The 25,604-nt window shown below is 43.7% G+C and overlaps 1 protein-coding gene across 1 annotated transcript; it reads right to left on the bottom strand.

Annotated features, from left to right (window-relative positions):
* Positions 1-13,137: 13,137 nt before the first annotated feature.
* BSX (brain specific homeobox) lies at positions 13,138-21,122 on the bottom strand. The gene is made up of 3 exons (XM_082339854.1): positions 17,127-21,122; positions 14,913-15,109; positions 13,138-13,753 (listed from the first exon to the last, which is right to left on the bottom strand). Exons 1-3 carry the CDS (start codon positions 17,386-17,388, stop codon positions 13,514-13,516), a joined length of 699 nt encoding a protein of 232 aa, XP_082195980.1. The 5' UTR covers positions 17,389-21,122; the 3' UTR covers positions 13,138-13,513.
* Between the last annotated feature and the right edge of the window lie 4,482 nt (positions 21,123-25,604).

Genomic DNA, 25,604 nt, shown 5'->3' on the forward strand with positions numbered 1-25,604 from the left:
AATTGATAGCAAATGGTCTACAATATCAGACTGGATAAACTCAGGAGGGATTCTTTTTTAATTACTTATTGAAAAATTGCATAAAATGAATTGAATTTGGGTGATAGTCTGCACATACCAGGACAAGTTTAACTAACTCTAACATGTGCTTCAAAACATATATTACCATTATATTAGAAGTTGCACTTGAAAATATAAAGTTCTTAAGGAAAAATTAAGGTTGCTTCCCTAAATATGCCTTTTTAAAGATCATCTTTTTCTATCAGAGTAAGAATAAATCTTGAATAATACACATTTCCTCTAACACTCAAGTATTTTACAGGATGACTATAGGACTTCTCCCTAATGCTAAGTGAGTTTTCATAACTTTTATTCGTAATGGGTAAAAACAGAAAGACAAAAGGACACATGAATGCTGCATTGCCTCTTTAGTTGTTTTCCCAGTGAGACAGGATTTAAACAGCAGCACAAAGTCAGTGTTTCATTATTGTGGATTTTGTTTATCCAGTATCTCACTCCCTCTGTATCCCTCATTATAAGAAATGGTCTATATTGCCAGACAAAATTTCTATATTAGAAAGGCAAAAAAGGAGAATTATGTATTCTAATAAAATTTTATTTAGATATTTATTCCACTTTTTAAAATATACTGAAGTAGGATCTCAGAATAACTAAAAATCTGATATTCAGAATTGTCCCCGCAACTCACTGCCTCCAGACTAAGTACAGTATTTGTTTCTACTCCCCCTCTCAACTTCATTAAGCAAAGCCACACATCTTTCTCACAGGGGTACTGGGAAAATACAAAATATCTCAATTTCCTAAGCAAACATCCATTCAATGGAAAGCAAAAGGTTTTGGATGGCAGGTTTTTCTTTCATTCATTCACTCATTCATTCATTCGTTCATTCATTTTATTCTCTCGTCTTAAAGATTCCCATTCTTCATGTTTGGTTACTTAATTTTGGTTCAGTGGAATAACTGAAAAGTTGGGGCTTTCCCAAAAGGTTATGAAAACATCACAGTACGAGATGCAATAAGATGCAAAATGAACAGATTTTTCAGCTCTCTCTACCACTCAATATAGGGCCTCTTTGGGTAAAATGAAGAGAAGAAAAAAGAATTTGGCGGGCAAGGTTTATCTCCCTTGCTGCCTCTCCACTGCCTTTTCATTGTCCCCTTGCAAACCTGGGCAATATAAGTAATTAATTTTCAATAGGCTGAATAAATGGTCTTCCGCTATTAAATAGCTCTAACAGGTCGAGAGGATTACAATGATATGAGCATTTCAGGCAAATAAATTTAGTGAAACCCTGGAAATATCTGATAAGATTTCACAAATTTTCTTTACTGAGTTGGCAGCTCATAGAGACCAGACCTGATACCAGGGCTGCTAGACTGGCTTTTCAGAGTACCTCTTACTGCTAGAGTCCCAAGCTTTTGCAAGAGATGCTTAAATAGTAGATATCCTTATGGTGCAAATTTGACACTGGGAGAAATAACCTTCAGAAATTTAAAACCCACGAAGTATAATCAGTTATCCTTTGGGAAGCTGTCTATACAGGAGAAGGAAGTAGAGAACAGAATGAATGTCCAGTGCAAAAAACCACTGTAGACCTCTACACCAAACAATTTGGGCCCCAAGTGGAATTTTTCCTCTGTGGCAAATTTGTCTCCTAAATTAATCCTTATGCTTTCTTTTTTGTCATCCGGAGAGTGATCAAAATCACTATCATGAATCCTGGTTGGCCTTACCTTGTATCTCTAACCTGTCACCTGGCAGTGATGTCTTTTCCCATTTCCCCTGCTTCCACACAATGGTGACACTTTGAATCAGTACCAAGGATGCTGTCTCTACTTAAAATTGATAATCTATCATACAAATCTCAAGTACCCAGTTTTAATGAAACCTTTAGATGAATATCAAAGAACTATTTGCCGTGTCTAATGTTTTAATTAGATTATATTCTCAATTTAACCCATTAAACCTCCTTTGATGATCCCCATATTTAGTGTTTAGCCTCAGATGCACGAGGTAATGAATACTGGACCTTTTGATTTAATGAGAATTTCGGCTCTTCCAGCCTGCGCCTCTTTGTATACCTTTTATTTTGCCAGCTATAGAATTCAGTTAATTGAAGGAGTCTCTTACCCTCACACATTAAGGAGTATAAATTAGCATCCCCATTCTGACTGCAAAATGCAAGCAGACAGTTTTGCTTTGATCTGCGGATTGAGCTGAAGAAGGCAGCAGCCCTCTGAAAACGAGCTGATGGCCTGTTATCAGGGCAAAATGCAGACGCGTCCGTGCGTCACAAAACACTTAATGTCTTAACTGATCACCTTCCAATTCTCCTTGTCCTGTCTGCATCATTCTCTTTATAAGCGCGTGCGTGCATGTGTGTGTGTATGTGTGTATTTCTGTGTGGCTCTGTTTTGCTTTCTCTGTTTATCTTTTCTGATTCTCTACTCAGAGAATTAAGGACCCAGGTTTTAAATCAATCTGAGATCAAGGAAAATGAAATAAGATAAATTCCCTCACCTTGAAATTTCTACGAATATCCTGCAAAACTATTCAGGACCTTTCACAGACAAAGATTCTTAAGGACTAACTAACCTCCAATGCTTTCAGATGGATAGATCCCAAGCCATTGGTAGTACATCACTGAATATAAGGTAAGAAGGGCTATCCTGTGCTTTGGCAATGAAGTCAGCCTTTTAATATGTTCTAATGATAATGCAACTCTCTTGAACTTAACAAATTCAGTTACATAAAAGAAACATCAAGGTAAAAGATCAATACCTCCATCACTCATTGTAAAAGCCAGAATAAAATAATCTTAGATTCAAATTATGAAACATCTGGATAAATATGGTAGATTGAGCACCCACACACACATGCACACGCACGCACACATCTGTTTCACTCCCTTGGCAAGCCCCCACTAAAATCACAGTAACGGGTTTTTTAAAGGCATAAACATATAAGAACAGGGAGGGGACTTCCCTGGTGGCGCAGTGGTTAAGAATTCGCCTGCCAGTGCAGGGGACACGGGTTCAAGCCCTGGTCCGGGAAGATCCCACATGCCGCAGAGCAACTAAGCCTGTGCGCCACAACTACTGAGCCTGCGCTCTAGAGCCCGCGAGCCACAACTACTGAGCCCGAGTGCCACAACTACGGAAGCCTGCACGCCTAGAGCCCATGCTCTGCAACAAGAGAAGCCACCCAATGAGAAGCCCACTAACCGTAACGAAGAGTAGCCTCCGCTCGCCACAACTAGAGAAGAGCCCACGCGCAGCAACAAAGACCCAAGGCAGCCAAAAATAAAAATTAAAAAAAAAAACAACAGGGAGAACAGGAAGAGGGATACCAGTAGCAACTTTTTAAAAACTGGAAAACAGATGAATAAATTGCAAAATAATAATAATAATAATAACAATTGGAAGCCTCCAAAAATACTAAATCGTAACCAGGCAATGGGGAAATCCAAGAATCAATCTGATATACACTACAGAATGCCCAAAATGCTCAGGAACTGATGGTGTCAATTACTGCTGGAAGTAGGGGGGGGAAGGGGGTGAGGGGGTTAAATGAAGGATGACTCCCCTCCACCACCCTGGTAAAAGGCTGCTCGACCCTCTACAGAGTCTCAGGAGTGAGAAACAACTGGCTGTTAGGAGGCACCATCCTGAGAACAGAGACAACAGTGAGCACAGGGGTTCTAAATACAGAGACCTCTGGTCCTCCTCTGACACGTGGTTCCCAGAATGTTGGGCCTTCATCCTATACGCAGGAATTTGGAAAATTCTTCTCTGGGGAATCTGACCAGCCTAAAAGAAAGGAGCTAAAAATTCTGATTTCAGAGGTTCTCCAACTGAAGAACTCAACCATGTTATCCTATAGGAAAGTTCACAGTCAGCAGGTCGCACTGGGTATTCAGAGCTTCCTATTAGCTTTTTATTTCTCCTACTTAAATATGAGCAGACAATCAAGGATTTCCAAACATCTGAGGATATTATATGGGATACCATTAAAAAGGAGGAGGAGGAAATTAAAGAGATCTTTGGAATTAGAAACATGATAGCTGAAATAAAAAATTCAAAGGTTATAAAATAACATTCAGAATTTTTTCAGAAAGCAGAGCAAAAAGGCAAAAATACAGACAATAGGAGAGAAAGGAATAAATTTAGAGGATAAATCCAGGAGGCTGGAAAAAATCAAAATAATAGGAGTTCCATAAAGAACATAGAAAAAAAGGAACAGAAATCATCAAAGAATTAATTCAAGAAATTTTCCCATAACTGAAAAAAAATGAGTTTTCAGACTGAAAGGGCCTATTGAGTATCCAAAAGAGTGGGTGAAAACAGACCTCCAACTCAGGCATATCACTGCAAAATTTCAGTACACTGGCTCCAAAGAGAGTACCCTACAAGCTTCCAAAAAGGAAAACAAATGAATTAATAAAACAGGATAAAGAATCAAGAATCAAAATGGCGTTAGACTTCACAGCAGCAATTGGAAGCTGAAAAGCGATTGAATGATGCCTTCAAAATTATTCAAAAGTATTCAAAATGATTTCCAATTGAGAATTCTATACTTAGCCAAAATACTAATAAAGCATCAAACTAGAATAAAGATGTTTCTATACAAGAATGATCTCAAAACATTGACTTTTCATACAACAATCAGGAAACTACAGAACCGTGTGTTCCACCAATATGAGAGAGTAAACCAAGAAAAAGGAAGATAGAGGAAACAAGAGTAAAATGAAAGGAATGCCCGAGATGAAGAGGAAGGAAGATGCATTGACCCAGAATCCATAGGGGAGCAGACCAGGGGGTTCTGGGAGAAATTTGTTCAGGAAATCAAAATGTTAAGAATACATGCACAGCAAAGGAAACTATAAACAAGACGAAAAGACAACCCTCAGAATGGGAGAAAATACTTACAAACGAAGCAACTGACGAAGGATTAACAAAATATACAAGCAGCTCATGCAGCTCAATATCAAAAAAACAAAAAACCCAATCCAAAAATGGGCAGAAGACCTAAATAGACATTTCACCAAAGAAGACATACAGATGGTCAACAAACACATGAAAAAATGCTCATCATCACTAATTATTAGAGAAATGCAAATCAAAACTACAATGAGGTATCACCTCACACCAGTCAGAATGGCCATCATCACAAAATCTACAAACAATAGATGCTGGAGAGGGTGTGGAGAAAAGGGCACCCTCCTACACTGTTGGTGGGAATGTAAATTGGTACAGCCACTATGGAGAACAGAATGGAGGTTCCTTAAAAAACTAAAAATAGAACTACCATATCACCCAGCAATCCCACTCCTGGGCATATACCCAGAGAAAACCATAATTCAAAAAGACACATGCACGCCAATGTTCACTGCAGCACTGTTTATAATAGCCAGGACAGGGAAGCAACCTAAATGTCCATCAACAGAGGAATGGATAAAGATGTGGTACACATATACAATGGAATATTACTAAAGGGACAAAATATTAAAAAGGGACAAAATTGGGTCATTTGTAGAGACATCGATGGACCTAGAGACTGTCATACAGAGGGAAGTAAGTCAGAAAGAGAAAAACAAATATATATTAACGCATATATGTGGAATCTGAAAAAAAATGGTATAGACGATCTTATTTACAAAGCAGAAATAGAGACACAGACGTAGAGAACAAACGTATGGATACCAAGGGAGAAGGGGGCAGTGGGATGAATTGGGAGATTGGGATTGACATATATACACTATTGATACTATGCATAAAATAGATAACTAATGAGAACCTACTGTATAGGACAGGGAACTCTACTCAATGCTCTGTGGTGACCTAAATGAGAAGGAAATCCAAAAAAAGAGGGGATGTGTGTATATGTATAGCTGATTCACTTTGCTGTACAGTATAAACTAACACAATATTGTAAAGCAACTCTACTCCAGTAAAAATTTTTTTAAAATACATGAACATTTGGGAGGGAGGTAGAGACAAATGGTGAAGAATTGGAGTTAAATTAGTCACAAGTACACTAAAAATTAAGAATAATAAAATGAGCCTTAATTCCAAGAAAAACAAAAAGCCTTGCAGAAAAAGTAAAGTAATCGCAGCTGATTACCTGGCTTAGCTGAGAATTACACATGCACATCATAATAATGCTCTAAGCAAAATTACAGTTTTGAGAGGAGAGATAGAGAGGGTGCACATATGTGGTGGGAACAGGGGAGAAAGAGAACTACATCTTCATCTTTTATAGCATGAAGTACTAGATAATTCCTGAAATAGAAACACCAAAAAGCAGCAATTCAGTGAAGTCATTTAGAAACATGAAGGTAGATAAGATACCAAAACAATCAGCCCAAAACAGAAACTGGTTGCCTCTGTAGTGAAGAAAATACGGAAGGGGACAGGGGACTGCTTCCTTTTTAAATAATCCTTGTAGAACTATTTGACTTTTTAAACACTGTGCACAGGTAAATGATAAAGCTCAAATCTTTAAAATTAAAATTAGAGAACTTAGGAACTGGAGAAAAAAAACAGATGGGAAAAGAGCAGAGCAAGCATAAAGTATTCATTTTTTTGTTTTTAGCTTGTAAATTATTCCCAACTTAAACTCGGGATAAAGAGCCATCTCCTATCTTTATTCCCATTGCTTTCTATAGTTTGTTTCCCTTCCCAAGTGAAGCACTGAGGAGGAATAAAGATTATTTGGTATATGTATGTATGTATGTACGTAGGTATTGATTGCTGCCCTGCGGCTTGAGGGATCTTAGTTTCCCCAACCAGAGATGGAACGCACGCCCTTGGCGGGTGAAAGCGCGGAGTCCCAACTACTGGATGGCCAGGGAATTCCCTATTTGGCCATTCTTTAACTTCTGGCTAGAATATTGGCAAGCACACATGGTTACTCCATTATCTGTAGCCCTGGAGGCTAGGGAGGGCATGGATGTTAGAAATGTTCAGATAATTCCCAGGGATTATATTAGTTAATATTTTGAAACAACTCTTTTATGTATTCTTGTTACAGAGGTATATGCAAAAGGTGTGCCTTTTTTAAACTAAAAAAAATTTCTTAAAGGCTTCAGAAGGAAGCTTAAATCCTGGATTTCCCTCGTACATTCTGTATTGGAATCATAGACAATTCTTTCTAAATTGACTCCTGATATAACATCATGTCCGTCACCAAATGGGATAACAGAAACCAGGGGCAGAATGGGGCTGGGACAGGTAAGGGGGAGGAAAAGGAGCTTTCCAGATAAAGCATCCTCAATGACACTTTCTAACTCCTATTTCATCCAGGGCTGTCTTGTCCTCTCAGGCCACACGGGAGGTCAGTGACAAAGAGAAATTAAGATGAAGTTATAAAAAAAATAAAACTCCTTGGAAAGAGATATAATATCCCCTTTGTAATGATAGTGAAGGCACACAAGACTAATACTCATCTTTTAGGTAACCATATTGCTACAGTTGATGTCCTCTGAAGTTTGGTATCAATGAACAAACTGATATGTTCAGATGTATACTGTAATTCGTCATCTTTCTCTAGCACTTTTCATCCAAGATATCACAGTATATACTTTTATAACTGTTATCTCACATCCCCTCCCCATTCTTAACTGATTTACAGGGTACTCTCCTCATATTTTGCAGGCCAAGTAAGAGAAATCATGTAATCATTAGCTAAAGTAAGATTGGAATTGAAGTCTCTAAGCCATCTAGCCAGTGGCAATGAGGCCAAATCAGATGTGGTTCCACAATATTATAAAGAGAGTAATAAGAGAGAGCTCACAGAATTATTATAAATGAAATCATGGAGGGACGGTTATCTAGTGTACATGCCAGGAATTCCGAGAGGGAAGGAGAAACGTGTCTTTAGAAGGTGGGATTAAAATCAGAAAATACAACAGAGAGATTCTGACTGAAGAGAAAACATGAGGGTCATTTCAAATTCTCATCTCACTTCTGAATATTTATCGGAATTATCTCTGACCTCTGCATGTATTAATTCTGTAACACCAAATTAATAGCCTGTATGACATTGGGCAAGTCAGTCTCTGACTCTCAGTTGCTTTGTCTGTAATTAAAGGAGATTAGGCCAAAAGTTTTAGAATAGAAAAGTGGGGGGATTGGAAGTAGCTTAGGCATCATCTAGCTCATCCTACAAGAGGATACATGAACCTCTTCTAAAACATCCCAGTGCTATATGTTAAATGTATCCTATGATCATTCACAACATATATTAACATAGTAAAAGTTTGTAGTTAAGAAAAAAAAAACGTAAGCATAATATAGGGATTGGCATAAATTATAATAGTATAAATTTATTGTATGCCTTATTCAAATAAAACATCATTTTCAATTAAAAAAAAGAAAACATCTGAGTAAGTGGTTATTCAACTGTGGCTTGGATGAAAACAGGGCTAAGGGATTCAGTGCCTCCTAGGAATGTCAATTTAAGTTTCAGATTGCTCTTATTTAGAAGGTTTTCCATAAATTGATCTAAGAATTTGCTAGATAATTTCCAGCTAATTTAAAAAAATTTTACATCCAAAATTGCTAGGCAAAATCCTCTCCTCCACATAATACAATGACAATAGCCCCACTGCCACCTTTATCACAATATGAATTAGTGGTAAGCTATGAAAATTAAAATTGGCTTCTAGTCTTAATTCTGCCACTGTCTATTTGACATTGGCCACACATTCATTATATCTAGATCTTAATGTCTTCGTTTATAAAATGAAGGGCTTAGATTTTTGTCAAATGTCTCTTCTAACACTGACAATTCCTTCCTGACTGTAACTTTGTCCTTAACTCAGTGGGATATCACCTTGTTTTCATTTACTTTCTAGAATGAGGTTTTGGGACTCCTTTAATGAATAAAGTAATATCCTTTTCTTCTTTTTCTTGTTTCTGTTAACTCTTCTAATTGTGATAGGTCTATTTATTTATTTATTTAAATTTATTTTTGTTGATTTCTAGGTATCTTTTTTTTTTGGCCGGGCCACGCAGCATGTGGGATCTTATTTATTTATTTTATTTTTGGCTGCGTTGGGTCTTCATTGCTGCACGCAGGCTTTCTCCAGTTGCAGCGAGCGGGGGCTACTCTTCGTTGTGGTGCGCAGGCTTCTCACTTCAGTGGCTACTCCTGTGTGGAGCACAGGCTCTAGGCACGCGGGCTTCAGTAGTTGTGGCACGTGGGCTTCAGTAGTTGTGGCTCGCGGGCTCTAGAGCACAGGCTCAGTAGTTGTGGCACACAGGCTTAGTTGCTCCGCGGCATGTGGGTTCTTCCCAGACCAGAGATCAAACCCATTTTTCCTGCATTGGCAGGCGGATCCTTAACCAGTGCACCACCAGGGAAGTCCTGGTCTATTTATTTAAATTCGAGTGTATGAAGTAAAATCTTATTCTTAGTAAGATGACAAATAATTTTAAATGTTTTGCCTTCCAGCTTCTGATCAAACTTTGCTAGTGAAAAGTGCTTAGTGTTTTGTGGACTTAGCCTGTCCTATTGATGGACAACACAGTACCTGGCCTATAGAAATTGCTCAAATATTGTTCCAAAATCTGCTTGCCTGGAACCATCCACTGGTTCTGGTTCTGCCCTCTCTAGCAGGACAGACTAGACATACCCTCCCAATACGTAATTGCTCTGTAGCCATTGAAATACAAGAAACACAGCCAATCTCCTCTCCCAACCCTCTCTAAAGCCTTGCTTCTCCAAGCTAAAAAGCTCACACTCCTCTGTTTCCTATACCTTTTACTATCTAGGTTCCTGTATTCATTCCTGGATGAATTTTAGTTTGTCAATATCCTCTTTAAAATGTGCTGCCAAGAATATAACATCAATATAAACTATTTCACTATTTTTGCACACACACTGAGCCCAATGCAAGAAGACCAGGGAGTCACTGCTTCAACTAAGTATGTTTGTTGCACGATTCTCTTAGCAGAAGAAAGCATTCTGCTTGCTCTGTGCCTTCACACCTCTTTATCTCTAGTTATCATATCCATCGACAAAAGCCAGTCCTCTGTCTTTTGAAGCGGTGTCATGGATTCCAATTAATCATTTCTTAGTGCCACTATCAGCTAATACTGGGCTGAATGACGTGTTGTCGATTTCTTGTGTTCTTATGTCATGTGAGAAGAAATATTATCGAGTTCCTCTCTGAGAAGCTATGAAATGAAGTCCATCAGAAACAGCATTGAGAACAAATACTGAACAAATTATTTACTACATTTGGGATTACATGTAGGATGACTTGTCCACCTTGGCTATTTTAAGATGGTTTTGCCCCTTCAGAATCAGACCTACGTATGGCTTTCTTTACTTTAATACATCATAATGAACATGGTTTTGTCAGATCTTCACCACCAACTGAAACTGAGTCGAGGCAAAAGCCTGGGTAATTCAGACAAAATATCTTTTCAGCCTATGGAGGCTTTGATCAGTACTGAAGGGCAAAACCAAAAAGTGCTATCATGTTACATTAAATTGAGACTAAATTTTGTCTATCCTCTACTATCATCACTAACTCCCTGTGTATTAAAAAAGAAAGAAAGAAAAAGAAAGAAAGAAAGAAAGAAAGAAAGAAAGAAAGAAAGGAAGGAAGGAAGGAAGGAAGGAAGAAAGGGAATAGAAAAGAAAAACTAGGAGAACTTTGCTATTGAATTGTTTGCCGCCAATTTCAGGGGATACTGTCTGATGAGAAAATGGTGCCACCGTCAGTGTGGCTGGTGCTGAACGTCTGAGCTCTTCCCTTCCTAACTAATCTATTCAGGAATAGCCACAGAGGGAGACAAGGATGAGGCAGAATGAGCATCTTTTTGTGTTTGATGCTCATGAATGAAAGACACAGCCATTCCCTGAGCCCCAGGATTCCTCCTGCCTCTGATCAAGCAGAGCTGTGCCTATGCTAACAGTGTTTCCTCTTTACCTGCTTTTTCAAGACAGAGAGTCTTAAAATGTAGCTAATCTGCTACTCTGAGACCCAGAATAAGCCCTGACATCTTCTTGTGAAGACAAGAGAAGAAAGAAAGAAATGCTTGGTGCTTTGGGGTTTGTGTTAACCATCTAATTTAATTGTTTTTATTTCTCCCAAAACATAGTATTTCTACTCACTTCAAAGATTCTCCCCCAAAATCCCTTTTAGTAGTTGTTCTTCCTGGGATTAGAAGTATTTGAGATGTTCCCCTTGCATAACAGTATCCACTTTCTCTCCCAGGTTACTAGGAACATTCTTATTCACAAATTGCTTTCTTTCTATAACCAAGTCTTTCACAAAGCATTTGCCAGAAACTCTTGCTTTAAAACAGTACTATCATTATCTGAACAGGGAGAGAGAGGAGAAATCTGAACCTAGACTTGCTTTTGTAGCACGTCTACACAATCTAAATAAATACGAGAGGTGTCCTTACAAAGTGTTAGAAGCAAAATGCCAACCATGTTACCAGAAGAAAGCAAAGTGTTTTGGGCAAAGAAGTGATCAAGGAGTCAGAAGAAATATTTTCTGTCCTGCTTTGGCTCTTAGCTAGTCCTGATTTCATGGGTAAATCCTTCCATCTCGCCAAGCCTCTATTTCCTTATCTATGAAGAGAAAAATAATCCTTGCCATGACTCACAGATTGTTGATTGACAGCACTTTGGAAAACCCAAATAGTGTATACAATGCTTGTGTTTTTAAAGCAATAGCTTTGCCTCCTAAATGGTGCAGATTGGATAAAGGTCTCACTCTGACGCTTATCTTTGCTTAAGTTAATGTTTCCCCAAACAAGCCTACTGGAAAAAAAAAAAAAAAAATCTGCTGCTACATTCATAGAATCATAGAACTTAGACCCAGAAGGATCTTTAGGATTCATCCTCTTATTAGAGAAATAAGGAACCGAAAAGTGTAATTAAATGTAACCCAAGCTCACACCTCTGTAATTTTCATAATTGCTATTAGTCATTAGAACCCAAGAGTCAGTACTCTACCTAGCCACACACACTTTCCCAGCCTTCCTGGGCTCTTTTACCTAAATATACAACCAGAGCGAAAGGAAGATGGGAAACTGAGGTCGCCTCTGGCACGGCTGCTATATTTGATAAGTGTACTGGGTATGTAGTGTCGTCACACAATTCATTACCATAATTTCACACTCCTAATATCAAGAGATCTCCGTCCTTTCAGCACTTCAGAGTCAAAAAATACTATTTGCAGAGACCTTTTTCACGTAGGTGGAACTCTAGACTATTAAACGATTAAAAACAGAAAAATCGGCGACGGGGAGATGGGAATCTGTTAAGGAAAAGTTATTAGCCCTGCTCATTCCTGCGGGGGACAGGAAACTGCCCAGGGCGGAGGGGTGGGAGCGTGCGCGCAGGAGGTCGCGGTAACAAACGATTCCCGGAAACTCGTGTCTGTTCCCAGTTTTGCCCGGCGAGCCCTTTATTATCTAAAGAGAGTGCAAACCCGGGTAAAAGAATAGGAGACCTCCCAGGGGAAAGGGAGGGGGCAACGCGCAGGGCCAATAGGACTCCTGCCCCACCTCAAGGGTCCCCAAACAGGTGCACGCCTGCAAGGGGATGCGTATTCCCCTTTAGGTTTCATTTTGCTAAAACTCCGAGTTCCCTAAAATGCAATGAGAATGAGCATTTCCACACACAACCCGAGGAACATTCGCTTTTAAAATACCAGTAACCGGTGGGACATGGAAGAGTTGCTGGACAGGCGCGCAACAAGGTCGGGAAGCAAAATTGCTCGGTGGGTTTGCTCTGCCCAAGTGTCTCCACTCGCGTGAGCGCCGCTCAGAACGGGGGCGGAGGGAGAGGGAACCAGAGTAAAGAGCGCGGGTGCCTGGGGGACCACAAGCTCAAAAAGGGTTCCTGGGTGCAGAACCGCGAGCTCTTGAGGGGAACAGTGACGCTAGAGGATGGAAGCGCCGCCCTGAGAAGGAGGGAGTCGCCTTAGTATTAGTTAGAGATTGGGGGGGTGGGGCGGGGCGAGTGGGAGGTTAGTGGCGAGCAGCGCGCGAGTCTGTCCGGGAGTGAATGTGTTAAGGATCAGGTCCGGATCCGGATCCCCGCAGAGCGGAGGGCCCAGACACCCGGTCCCTTACCTGCAGCCCATCGGTCTGCCCAAGGAAGGGCAAGGGGTCCGGTGGAGAGCCTGGCCAACGGAGCGGGGACAGGTGGCTGAGGGGCGAGGGCCGAGGGGTCTGCAGTCGCGGCGGGGAAGAGGTCCCCCACCGAATTAGGGAGCCAGGAGCCCGTGCTCTCCTTTGCGCTGCCGAAGACGCGGGGCGAGCGGACGAGCCAAGCAGGCGCACACTCGCCCCCGCACTGGCGCTGCGAGCTGGCGGTCGGGCGGGGGAGGGGGTCGGGAGGCCGCGCGGCGCAGGCCCCGCAGGGGTTGGAGGGTTAACAGGTGTGTCGTGTTTGTCTTCCCGGAGCCGATGTGCCTGGCCCGCCCCGCTGCGTCCTCCCCGCCTTCCCCAGCCCGGCGGCTCAGAGCACGTGCGGCCCTGAGCCCAGCTCCCCCTCGTCCCCAATGTCCACCTCGTCCTCCGGCTCGGTCAGCACGAAGGGACCCGTGGGCAGGCCCAGCCGAGCCTCGGCGGGTGCGGCCTTGGGGCCATGGGGGCTGCCCTCAGGGCTCTCGGGCCCATCAGGTGCTTTGGGCTCGTCTTGACTTTTCCTCAGCTGCTTTTTATGCTTCATCCGCCGGTTCTGAAACCACGTTTTCACCTGATTGCGGGGAGAAACAAAGAAAATCACGTCATTCCTTCAGACCCATGGTTACTGAGCTAAGACAAAAGCGATTGCTGGAGTTTAAGAAAATAGACCGCAATCCACTGACGAATTATCCAGAAGTTGTGACAGGCCCAACCTTGGGTTAAGTCACACCTGAACGGCTCACAAGTTACTGTCTTAGCTTGAATGAGAATCAAGCATCCTAGCTCTCAGAAGTACTTGTCCTGCAATAACGATGAGGCTCAAAATGGTGTGTTTAGTAAATACTAATCCTGCTATCAATTAGAATATCTAATAGTAAGTGTTGCGTGGATAAGTTTCCTTTCCGTTCAGGATACGTTCCTCTGACTGTGACATCTAAACACCTGGTCCAGCAAGACTGCTGGACAGCAAGATGAGAAGCAGACGTGCTGCTTCTCATCAGAGAGAAAATCACTGGGGCCTGGCAGGGCTATGACTTCACGGCAAGTTGGGTTTCCACGTACAGAGAATAGGAAAGGGAGTGGAGCGAGGTATTTTGAGGTTGCAGGTGAATAGCATTTGGAAGAAGATGAAAACAGTTCTTCCACTCAGGACAGGGCAATAGAAAGGAGGCTTATATTAGTGTGTGTGCGTGTGCGTGTGCGTGCGTGTGTGTGTGTGCGTGTGCGCGTGTGCGTGCGTGTGCGTGTGTGTGCGTGTGTGTGCGTTGTGTGTGCGTGTGTGTGTGTGTGCGTGTGCGTGTGCTGGGGAGGGGTGGCTATGAAGACTCGCGGCTGTGAGAGAGGTTAAAGAAGAAAAAAAAAACTTGTGTGGGCTTCTCTCGGGTCAAGAACCCTCTTATCTCTTACCGATTTACGTCTGACCCGGGTTACTGCCCTGCTCAGAAATGGGTGGGGAGGCACAGAAATGATAGTTCTCGAGCGGGGAGTGATCATCAGAATCACTCGAGGGGTTTTTCCTCCGTGTCCAGAACCCGCTCGAGAGATTTGGCTTCGGTGAGTCGACAAGAGATGGGAGGTGTCGGTACTTTTACTACGGGTCTTCGGAGCAGCCTAGAATAAAGGGCAGCGGGGTCGTTGCACTCAAGAACTCCGCGGCCGGTCCAGAGGCGTTAGGAGTCGTGGGGGGAGAGGAGCGAGCGGAGATGGGGCCTCCCCGTCCTCCGGCCCACCTGCGTCTCGGACAGGCTGAGGGCCGTGGCCAGCTCCACCCGCTCGGGCGTAGACAGGTAGCGCTGGATCTCGAATCTCTTCTCCAGGCCGGAGAGCTGCGAGTCCGAGAAAACCGTGCGAGCTTTGCGGCGGCGGCAGTGCTTCCCCGGCGGCTCTGGGTGCTGGGGGTGCGGGAACAGCGCCGGGACAGGCACCCCTGCGGAGGGAAGGGCGGTCAAGTGGGCAGAGCCCGACCTCCCCGGGCGACCCCCGCTCCACTCCCCACCCTCGTCCCCGGCACCCGCTCCACCTCGTGCCCCCGCCGGCCCCCGCCTCGCCCCACAGCTTCTCCAGGGCTTCTCCCAGGAATCGCAGGGCAGGGGGAATAAATCACAAGAATAGCGCTTGGAGATCTTTATCAGAAAGGCCATCTACACACACACAAACAATAAACAGTAAATAAAACGGAAAAGAAAATTATAAAATAGATCCGGAGGCCTTAAATACTGTCTTCTTGGAGAAACTTCCGGAGAATCCTCGGCCGCGCCTCCCGAAGTTTTCTTGCAAACGTCGGAGGGTCCAGCAGCTATCCTCCTCCCCACCATCCCCCCTCCCCCCAATCTTCCAGACCCCTGACGACCATCAGCGATGTCCTGGGGCTGACAGAAGTGTGAATGTGATCCTGCTTCCCAACCTCACTAAAAAACACCGTTCTCTTCCCTGAGCCGCCTCCATTCTCCCGCCTCTGGCCAAAGGGAACAAGCCAACACTCCCACGTGCGGCGAAGCTCCTGAGCGAGAACGGAAGGGTAATTGCCGCCTCGCACGTTTCCTATCAGTCTCGGGGTCGCGCTGGGGACCCCGCTCTCTAATCTAGCTCTCATTCTTTCCCTCCAACCCCACGCAGAAGGATTGGAGCGCTTTTCCCGGGCCGCGGGAGACTTCTCGTGTCTTTCCTGACCTTCGCAAGCTTTACCATGTCTGAGACGCACCAAGCGGACCAACAGCCGCATACATCAATATCCGCTGATCCCAGGGGGGGAAACAGCAAAAACAGAAAACTAGTAGTTCCGGTATCTCTGGCTTTGGCCACTACTATTTGCCGGGGACATGGGTGCAGCGCAAAAGAGATTGTCTCTGGCCGGCGGTGAAGCCAAAGCAGAGAGGCGGACTTGGACGCAGGCTTTTACAATTGCCCCTCCAACCCAGTGCCCCGAAGTCTGGGTTTTACCGCTTCACAAACGCTTTAGCTTTTGTCGTGGATTCCAGCGCCCACATTTCACAAACTGGCTCACGTCTGTCCAGCCCCCACCCCGACTAGGGTTGTTTTTCCGACTGCGCTCTGCATCTGGACTCAACGAATTATTCTATTCTGTCTGGAATGAAGATGCCGGAAAAGAAAGCGTGAATGTGGCCTTTCAGAGAGAGGCACAAGAAAAACCTGGGTATTTCCCCGCATCTCCCGGTCTCAACCAGACTTTGCTGGTCCCCGCTCTTTGCCATGCCTGGGAAATCAAAATACTTTGGCTCTGGGCTCCAGAGATATCAGCAACAGGGGCAAAGGAGGGCAGCCCAGCCCAAGATTGTGAATTAAATGCTAGATGTTGGGAGTAAAGAGGGGTAATGAGCAGTCGCATCTTCTCCCTCTTTTTTTCTTACCTTTTCTCCCTTATTCGGGCCAGCCCAAACCTTCAGTCCTCAGAATATCCCAAAACCCTCCTTCACTTCCAAACCCCTGCAGTGTCTATATCTGCAAATGCTCAGCGCCTGGGAGGAGAGAGCTGGCCCCACTGGAGCCTTTTGAGCTTCTGGGCTGGAAAGTTGAGTTCCTTTCCGTGGGGTGGGATAGTCAGGGGTCTCCCTCAGAGTGGGAGAGGTAGGGATGGGGACTGAGAGATGGACCAAAGTGGCCAGGAAGACCAAGAGAAAGGAAACTGAACACTGCCCATCAAGAATATCGCCAAAATCTACAGCTACTTCTTGGCTTGGCACGTTTCCTCCATTATAAAAAGTGAGGAGTGACCACGAGTTACTACCCTGGATTGGAATGCCTCAAGGGAGCTCCCTGTGTTCTCAGCCATATCCCCAACCTTCCACTGTCACTTAGGGAAGGAGGCCCAGCCAAGCCAGGCCCAGCCAGCTCTGGCCTTTCCTCTCCTCCGTCACAGGCTTAGGGTCTCTGCTGGAAGACGTGCTCTCTCTCTTTCCCCATACCTTGAGACCCCTGCTACTTACCCGAGGTGGTGAGGAAATAAGGGTGGTGGTGGTCTCCCTTATGTAGAGGGTGATGGGGGTGAGGAGCCAGGAGGGTGGGTGTGGGCATGAGGGGGTAGCCATAGTCTAGCAGAGGCACCCGGGAGGCCAGAGAGCTGGTGAAGTGGTCAGAGGCCACCTCCCTTAGCGGCTTGGGCTTGTGTAGCAGGATGTCCTCGATGAAGAAGGACGTGGGCCTCTGAGATGACGCCGGGTGTAGAGGGGAGGTGAAGTTGAGATTCATCTTGAACCGAGCGCCTGCCACAGGGCGAGGGCCGGGGACGACGAGTAGGAAGCAGGCAGCGTCTCAGCACGTCTGGTCGAGAGCCAGCCACCCTCGAGGCTCGGATCCCTGATGCTCTCTCCTCGGCCTGGGCTACCCCCGGCGCTGGAGAGGCGAGAAGATAAGCTCTTGGGTAGGTTGGGTCTATGTGTAGGAGAATTGGCAGCTTGGAGAGGGGAGCCGGGAGAGCCAATGGCAAGGCTGCCAGAGGCAGAGGGGAGGGTGCGGTGGGCGCGGGGCGGGGCGGGGAGCTGTCCGCGGTGCTGAATACGACCGGCCAGGCCCGGGGAGAGTGGAGCCGAGTGGGCCGGGTTCTTGCTCCTACCAGGTTTCTCGACCTCAGTTTCTCCCCGCCACGGCAGGAGCTGCCCAGCTCCTGGCCGTTTTTAAAGAAAACGAAAGAGATAAAGTCTCTACCCTCGGACAAACTCCTCTTTAGAGAGCAGGAGGCATTTAAAGGGCCCCGAAGCAACAGGAATAAAGCACTTATTTCAGCAATGGGGCCTGGGCTTTAAAACTTTAGAGAAATGACAGCAGAGGGGGAAGAGGAGAAGTGAGGAGAGAGTCCATATCTGCTAGACCCAACTGAAGTTGATGACTGAGGGATGACTGGATTGTCAAGGTAGATAAATAAAATGTTGATGATGATCGTAACATTCTTTACCTCAGTTTTAGAGGGTGGTGTGAGGAAAGTTATACCTACATTAGTCAAGTAATTTGATCTGTGTAAATATGTCCAGAACTACCTCTTAAATGCCAGCCTTCCACCTCCTGTCAAATTTCCATTACTTTCTCCTCATTCCGCTCACATGGGCTGCTATTTCTGCTATACTATCCCTTTCAGCCCTAGCGCCCCCCCCCAAATAATTGTACTGTGTTTTTGTTTCCCATTCCCTTTTGCAGCCTTTCTTTTCATTTTCCTCCCTCCCAATCTTTTGTTTTTTAATGTTTGTCTTTTTTTAAATCTGTCACATTTATTTCCCTGGAGTCAATTTGCTAAAATTAAGGTGATCATCTACAGCACAGCAGGGGTAATTTCAGCTCGCATCTCTGAAAATTGCTCTAATTATTGATGTTAAACTCAGGGAAATTAAAAGAAGCCACTTCTCTTCCATCTCCCCATTTTTAAGCTCTAATTTGTTGAAATCTAGTCATCATCACAATTCCAATCACCACTGCTAATAGTAAAAGTGTTTTAATAGAGACTGAGTCCTCACAACCCATGCTATTAGATAATTAGAGGAGGTGTTAGGAAGCCAAGTGCTAATCCTTGGGCGCACGGGTAGGATTTCCATCTGATCTAGCAGGTAGAACAAATTAATTACCAGAATCAATTAGGCCCCAAACTACAGAGCTCCAAGAAGTGGGAGCGTCGTATTCCATACGGATGAACTGGTAAACGGTAAACAGACGAGGGGAGTGAGAAGAAGGAGGAAGAAGGGGGAAATAACTTTAAAATAAGCTCTTGGCAAGTAAGCCTCTAAACGAAGTCAGAACTCTTTGTCCTGGAGTGTGAAATGTGATCTTTTTAAAGTTTATAATTGTAAGAACTGAAGACCGGAGAGCAGGTGGCCACGGAGAGGGAACATAGAAGACTTCCAGGAGTCATTGCTTGGTCCTTAGCCCTGGTCCAGTCATCTCCCGCAGGACTAAAGGAAGACCAAGGAGACTCGTGAAGAGGGGACTGTCCACACTTTACCCACATCCACCCTGCTGCCAGAGAGCGCTTACTCTTTCCTGTGAGTGGAAACCGAGGCATCCCGTCTCCTAAGACCCTAAAGGATTAGAGGCTGTTGAGGGCGTGGCGGGTTTACAACCAGAAGTAGCCCCTGAAAAGAGCCTTCCCGAGCCAGCGCGCGCTTACACTCCATCCCTACGCAGACCGAGCACAGATTTGCACCCAGCCTTGGGGGTGGGATTTTAGCTTCACTCTGGGGGCAGGGACTAACTTCTGCCTCAGAAACAGAAATGGCAAGGTTACTGAATGTCCCTTGGGACCAGGGGCAGTAAAAAACGCCTTTGGGTAGCAGTTACCTTGGAGCCAAGGCGCTGCAAACCCTTTCTCAGAATTCATTCTTACACGTCTCCCGGAGTGTTCGAGGGATCCGAGGAGGGAAGGGAAGGGGCGGGGTAGACAGCCTGCTCAGTCCTTACCCTCCCCCTTATTTCATATACTTTTATTTCACATTCACCGCTGTCCCCCAAAGCTAAGGCTATCTCCCCAGGCCCTGCTCGCTGGCCAAGACGCGCGGGAGGAGGGGCCGACTGGCCACGCTCCCCTTTCTCTACTTCTGCTCGTGCCGGGACCCGCCTGCCCAAGAGCCCAGCGCTGCCGAGGGAGACTTTCCCTCGGGAGTCCGGCTCTCCAGCCCCCGCCTCCGCCCCAGTGGGAACCTAGGAAGTGAGCGACGGAGGGAGAAACTGGACAGCTCTGGGAAGTGGAAGGACTTCCAGGACTGCGGGAGTTTTCCTTCCCTCTCCGCTTTCAGCGATGCTGGGAAACCAAGCTCCGTGGCTGAGAGAGTGCGACCCGCCGTCCGCACCAATGCAGGCCCCTGGGGGCGCGGAGGCAGGAACAGGGGAATCGGAAGTGGCGCAGGGACAGGGATTCCTCGGTCGCCACCCTTGTCCATTAAGGAGACCCCCTTATCCCAGCGCACTCAGATAATCCCAGCTGGGCTCGCCAAGGGGGCTATGGGGCCTGAGCACAGCGCAAGGGGCAGGCTGTGCACGCGGGGCTTGTCCTGGAGAAGTTCCTTTCGGGTCCCGGCTTCACATTCCTCTAAGACTTACGGCCCAGACCCTCGGGGAAATCTCGAGGTGAAGAAAGCTGGCAAGTTTCTCTATGATGCTGGAGCTCTGGCCTGGCCCATCCTTCTTCCCCGGTGGGGTGAAGGAGGCCCCCAAGGTGCCCAGCCCCGTCTTGAGATTCAATTCGGGTAAGTCTTAGGGTAAAAGGAAGAGGCATTCCAGAGCCAACAGGCCTCCCTCTTCCCTCCACTCCCGCCAGCCCAGGTAAGGAGTAAATGTCATATTTTTATATAGCTTGCAAACAGTTTGCCCCTTAAAAGCAGAAATATTTCATTGCCTAGATTATCTCTAAAGTCTAGACCAACGATGTCTAATAAAAATATAAAGCGAGCCACATAAGTTATTTAAATTTTTCTACTAGTCACATTTAAAAAGTAGGAAGAAACAGGTGAAATAGTAATGTATTTCACTTAACCCCAATATATCAAAAATATTATTATTCAACATATAATCAATATAAGTATCATTGAGATTTTTTTTTTTGCATTCCTTTTTTTATACTAAATCTTCAAAATCCACTGTGTATTTTACACTTACTGCACATCTCAGTTCAGGAGTTCTGACTAGCCACATTTCAAGCGCTCAATAACCACATATGGCAAACGGTTACCTATTGGACAGCACGTGTCTAGTAAATTGCCATAATTCCTTTTACCCTTTTCCAATGTAGGTAGACACACATAGAAAATGGAAAGCAGGGACTTTCCTGGTGGCACAGTGGTTAAGAATCCAACTGTCAATGCAGGGGACACGGGTTTGAGCCCTGGTCTGGGAAGATCCCACATGCCGCGGAGCAACTAAGCCCGTGTGCCACAGCTGCTCAGCCTGCGTTCTAGAGCCCGTGAGCCACAACTACTGAGCCCCCGGGCCTAGAGCCCACGAGCCACAACTACTGAGCCCACACACCTAGAGCCCGTGCTCCGCAACAAGAGAAGCCACCGCAATGAGAAGCACGCACACTGCAATGAAGAGTAGCCCCCGCTCACCGCAACTAGAGAAAGACCACGTGCAGCAAGAAGACCCAATGCAGCCAAAAATAAATAAGTAAATTTTTTTAAAATGGAAAGCAGTTGCTGAAGCCAGCCTAGCACATTCTCAATACTTGCCCTTCATCTATCCACTATATTCTATTATTGTGAACATTCACTGAGCATCTACTATCTTCCAGGGTACTCACTACCCGTCTTCGCAAGCTTTCCCCAAGCCTTAGGAGATTAAATAAATGTACTCACATTACATTTATTTTTCATTCTCATTTGACTGAAATTGATCACCTGGAGCCAGCAGGCTATAACCGTATGCCAGGCAGACGCGTAAAATCAGATCCTGTTCACTGCTCTGAGCAAAAGTTAAGGATCAAATAAATTTTCCACCACCCAACCCACAAGACCTGATCGAGCTCCTGTTTATGGTTTCAGATGAAGAATTATTAATTTAAAGAGAGAAAATACATGTTTTTCAGGGAACTGATAATTAAACAGTCCTTCTCTCTTTCATGTCAGCCTCATCTAAAACTGTCATCTGAGCTGGGACTTAGTTTCCCGAAAAGATAACCCTATTGATGATCAAAGGAAGAGACTGATTCCATTAGCCAAGGTGCCTATACCGTGGCCTTCAAAATAAAGGGAGAAAGGTATTTTAGAAGGATCTGAGTAACACACTTTACTCATAACATTTTGTATTATATTGCTTGTTGTCTGTTTCAACTTACCTTCTATCTGAGTACTTTATTTTAAGCACTACCAAAGTGGATGACATGCCTAGAAAAAGAACAGGAGTCACTGAATGCTTCCCGCAAATGCATCTTCAAATAATGCTTTTACACTGAAAATAGGATGTGAATTCTATGAGAACACATTCAAGGACAGGGTATTCAAATCACAGTATTCCTAACATAAGGAAGACTAACTCTATCCAGTTTGCTCATTCAGGACAAGGTCAGTCTGAAGAGTTTAAAACTTTCATTTTATTTCTTTCTTGAAGTTTTCTATGCTGCCTTTGGCATCTCAATTCAAAACATGCTTCAAAAAGTGACAGAAAAAAAACCTCTGAAGTTAAAGGTTTGAAATATGAGAGATTACCTATCATTTCTTAATACTCTAAGAGGCATATAGTAGAATAAGAATGAGGTTTGAATAGGTTTCTTATTAGTATTCCACCATTTCCTCACTGAGTCCCCAGAAGAGTAGCCAAGTGTATTACCAGAGGAAAAAACCCAATAAGCTAACAAAATGCCTTTTAAGTATTCTTTTCTCCCATTCCAAACCATTCAAATTCTATGTCAGATTTTAAATTTAGCACCTACTAGCACAATGTACTTTAAACAATACAAAATTAGTAATGCATAGTTTTAAAAATAAAGGTTCATGAGTTGCTACCATAATACAATGTGAATTTCTAATGTTAGAGACAGTAAGACCCTTTCAAACTCTATTATTGGGTATAGAAATTTGTAAACATTTCCCAAAAGGACTATGTACATGGAACTAAATATTTGGTATGTTTTGTTAAAATGCTGGACCGTTTATATTTTGTTTGAGAATACTGTTCATGAAACAGATTGATATTTATTTGTAAACTCTCATTGGTAATGCAATCAAGTTAGTGGACCAAAAAAATGGGAGGTACAAATGTTGTCACTATAAGAGAATAATATTGAATTTGTCTTACAATGACCAAGATGGTAGATAATCTGTGTATAACATAAAAACCTGGAAGTCAGAGAAGAAAACATTGATTAAAAAATTAACTAATTTTTAAAAATTCTGCATGGCAAAAGTTATCATAAGCAAAGGAAAAAGACAAACAATAAACTGGGAGAAAGTATTTGCAACTCATATCCCAGACACAAGGATAATTACTTATATATAAAAAGTTCCGGGCTTCCCTGGTGGCGCAGTGGTTGAGAATCCGCCTGCCAATGCAGGGCACACGGGTTCGAGCCCTGGTCTGGGAAGATCCCACATGCCGCGGAGCAACTAGGCCCGTGAGCCACAATTACTGAGCCTGCGCGTCTGGAGCCTGTGCTGCACAACAAGAGAGGCCGCAATAGTGAGAGGCCCGCACACCGCAATGAAGAGTGGCCCCCGCTCGCCGCAACTAGAGAAAGCCCTCGCACAGAAACGAAGGCCCAACACAGTCAAAAATAAATAAATAAATTTAAAAAGTTCCTACAAATCAATAAAAAAAAAAATTAAGAGTACAATTTAAAAATGGGCAAAGGATTGAAAGAGTTCACCAAAAAGAAAATATAAATAAATAAATGTCTGTTAACCATTTTAAAAGATGCTAACAATAATACTAAAAATAAGACTAATAAAAGATTACACTGAGACATCATTAACCTGTCAAATAAAACATTTTTTATATCTAATTGCCCACTCTGTTGGCAAAGCTGTGGGGGAAAGAATCACTCTCATATATTGATGCAAAGAATGCAAATTTGTACAATCTCTATTGAGAACAATTTGGTACTATATATCAAAATTACAAATGCACATCGTAATTTATCCAACAGATATGATTTGCACATCATGGCTAAATTACACAAACCCAGAACAAAAGGAACTCTAGGATGTACTTTTAAGTGAAAAGAGCAAAGTATGCTAACATTTGTTTTAAAGGGGGAAGGATGGGGGAAACTACACAAATTTGATTACATATTCTATATATACCTCTGGAAAGATACAAAAGAAACTCATAGCATTAGTTGCCTTTAGGGACTGAAGTCCTGGGGACTTGATGGGAAGCAGGTTTTTCCCTAAATGCCCTTTTGTATCTTTTGAGTAAGAATCATATGAATATAATATTTATTCAAAAGTCACTTTAAAATTAAAATATAAAAGAAAAAAGAATTATTTTACTTCAACCCCAAAATGTTCAAATCAAAATTCACTACATTATTTTATTATGATTTTAGCATTTCTCCATAAGTTACTGGACCCAAATTAGTACATAGTTTTTTTTTTTTTTTTTTAAAGGAATTCCTTTATTTTTATTATTTATTTATTTATTTATTTTTGGCTGTGTTGGATCTTCGTTTCTGTGCGAGGGCTTTCTCCAGTTGCGGCAAGCAGGGGCCACTCTTCATCGCGGTGCGTGGGCCTCTCACTGTCGCGGCCTCTCCCGTTGCGGAGCACAGGCTCCAGACGCGCAGGCTCCAGACGCGCAGGCTCAGTAGTTGTGGCCCACGGGCCCAGTTGCTCCGCGGTATGTGGGATCTTCCCAGACCAGGGCTCGAACCCGCATCCCCTGCATTGGCAGGCAGACTCTCAACCACTGCGCCACCAGGGAAGCCCCTACATAGTTGTTTTTAATTGATATTTGCCTATAAGGGACATGAAACTTTTATTCCTTAGTAAAAGTTCTGCAAGTCTTTATTTTCATATAAACTATACGTGATTTCAAAGTTGATCACACACCTCACTCTCATCCATAAATTAAGAATAATATCGATTTAATCACTTAAGGAATGTCTTTGAAGAATGTTTTTTAGCAATTTCAATGATGGCACTATGGATAATGAGGTGAATTTCTTGCATTTATATTATACATCATATATTTTGCTCTGCCTTCTCACTTGAGTATCACAACTCTTCCTTATTACATACAAAGAAACAGAAGATCACTTAGGTAGAGTCAGGAGCTCAAGATCATTCAGCTTTGTACGCTAGGATTTGAACTCAGGTTTATCTGACCCCAGTGTCCATACTCTGTTCATTCCAACCACATTATCTTTGAAAAATAGACAACTAAAGCAATAATAGATGCTGCTTATTTCTCATCTGGAATGGAACTTGAAACTATCGCCCTTGATTTAAGAGTACAATCTCCCCAATTCTTCTCATTGGAGGATTTATAAATTCATACCATGACCTGTAATAACTAGAACCAGAAAGGATGTTTTAAAGTTTTAACTTTGGAATATGAACACACACACACACACACACACACACACACACATATATGTACACTTCAAGATGATGAGGGCAGTATACATAACCAGTTGAAGATAGAACAGGGTTTAGAGTCAAACAGACTGAGATTAGAGATCTGGCTCCATCACTGCTGCATACTGGCTGTATGGCCGTGGAAATTTTGTTTAATCCCTCTAAGCTCTATTGTTCTCAATTGTAAAATGGGGACAATATTTGCATCTCATAGGGTAGTTTTGGAGAGAATTTAAGGTAATGGATATATGTCAATTATGTCTCAATTTTATTTATTTATTTATTTAGGCTGCGCTGCTGCGTGTGGCTTGTGGGATTTTAGTTCACCGACCAGGGATGGAACTGGGGCCCTAGCAGTGAAAACGCCAAGTCCTAACCACAGGACTGCCAGGGAATTCCTGTACCTCAATTTTTAAA

The sequence above is a fragment of the Balaenoptera borealis genome (assembly GCF_965194805.1).
Source record: "Balaenoptera borealis genome assembly, chromosome: 11".
Taxonomy (NCBI): domain Eukaryota; kingdom Metazoa; phylum Chordata; class Mammalia; order Artiodactyla; family Balaenopteridae; genus Balaenoptera; species Balaenoptera borealis.

Excerpts from the sequence above, each read along its gene's own strand:
- BSX (XM_082339854.1), bottom strand. The coding sequence starts at position 17,388 with ATGAATCTCAACTTCACCTCCCCTCTACACCCGGCGTCATCTCAGAGG. Across the intron at positions 15,110-17,126 it reads TTATTTCCTCACCACCTCGG|GGGTGCCTGTCCCGGCGCTG; the intron begins GTAAGTAGCAGG and ends TTCCCTCCGCAG. Across the intron at positions 13,754-14,912 it reads TCAGCCTGTCCGAGACGCAG|GTGAAAACGTGGTTTCAGAA; the intron begins GTGGGCCGGAGG and ends CCCCGCAATCAG.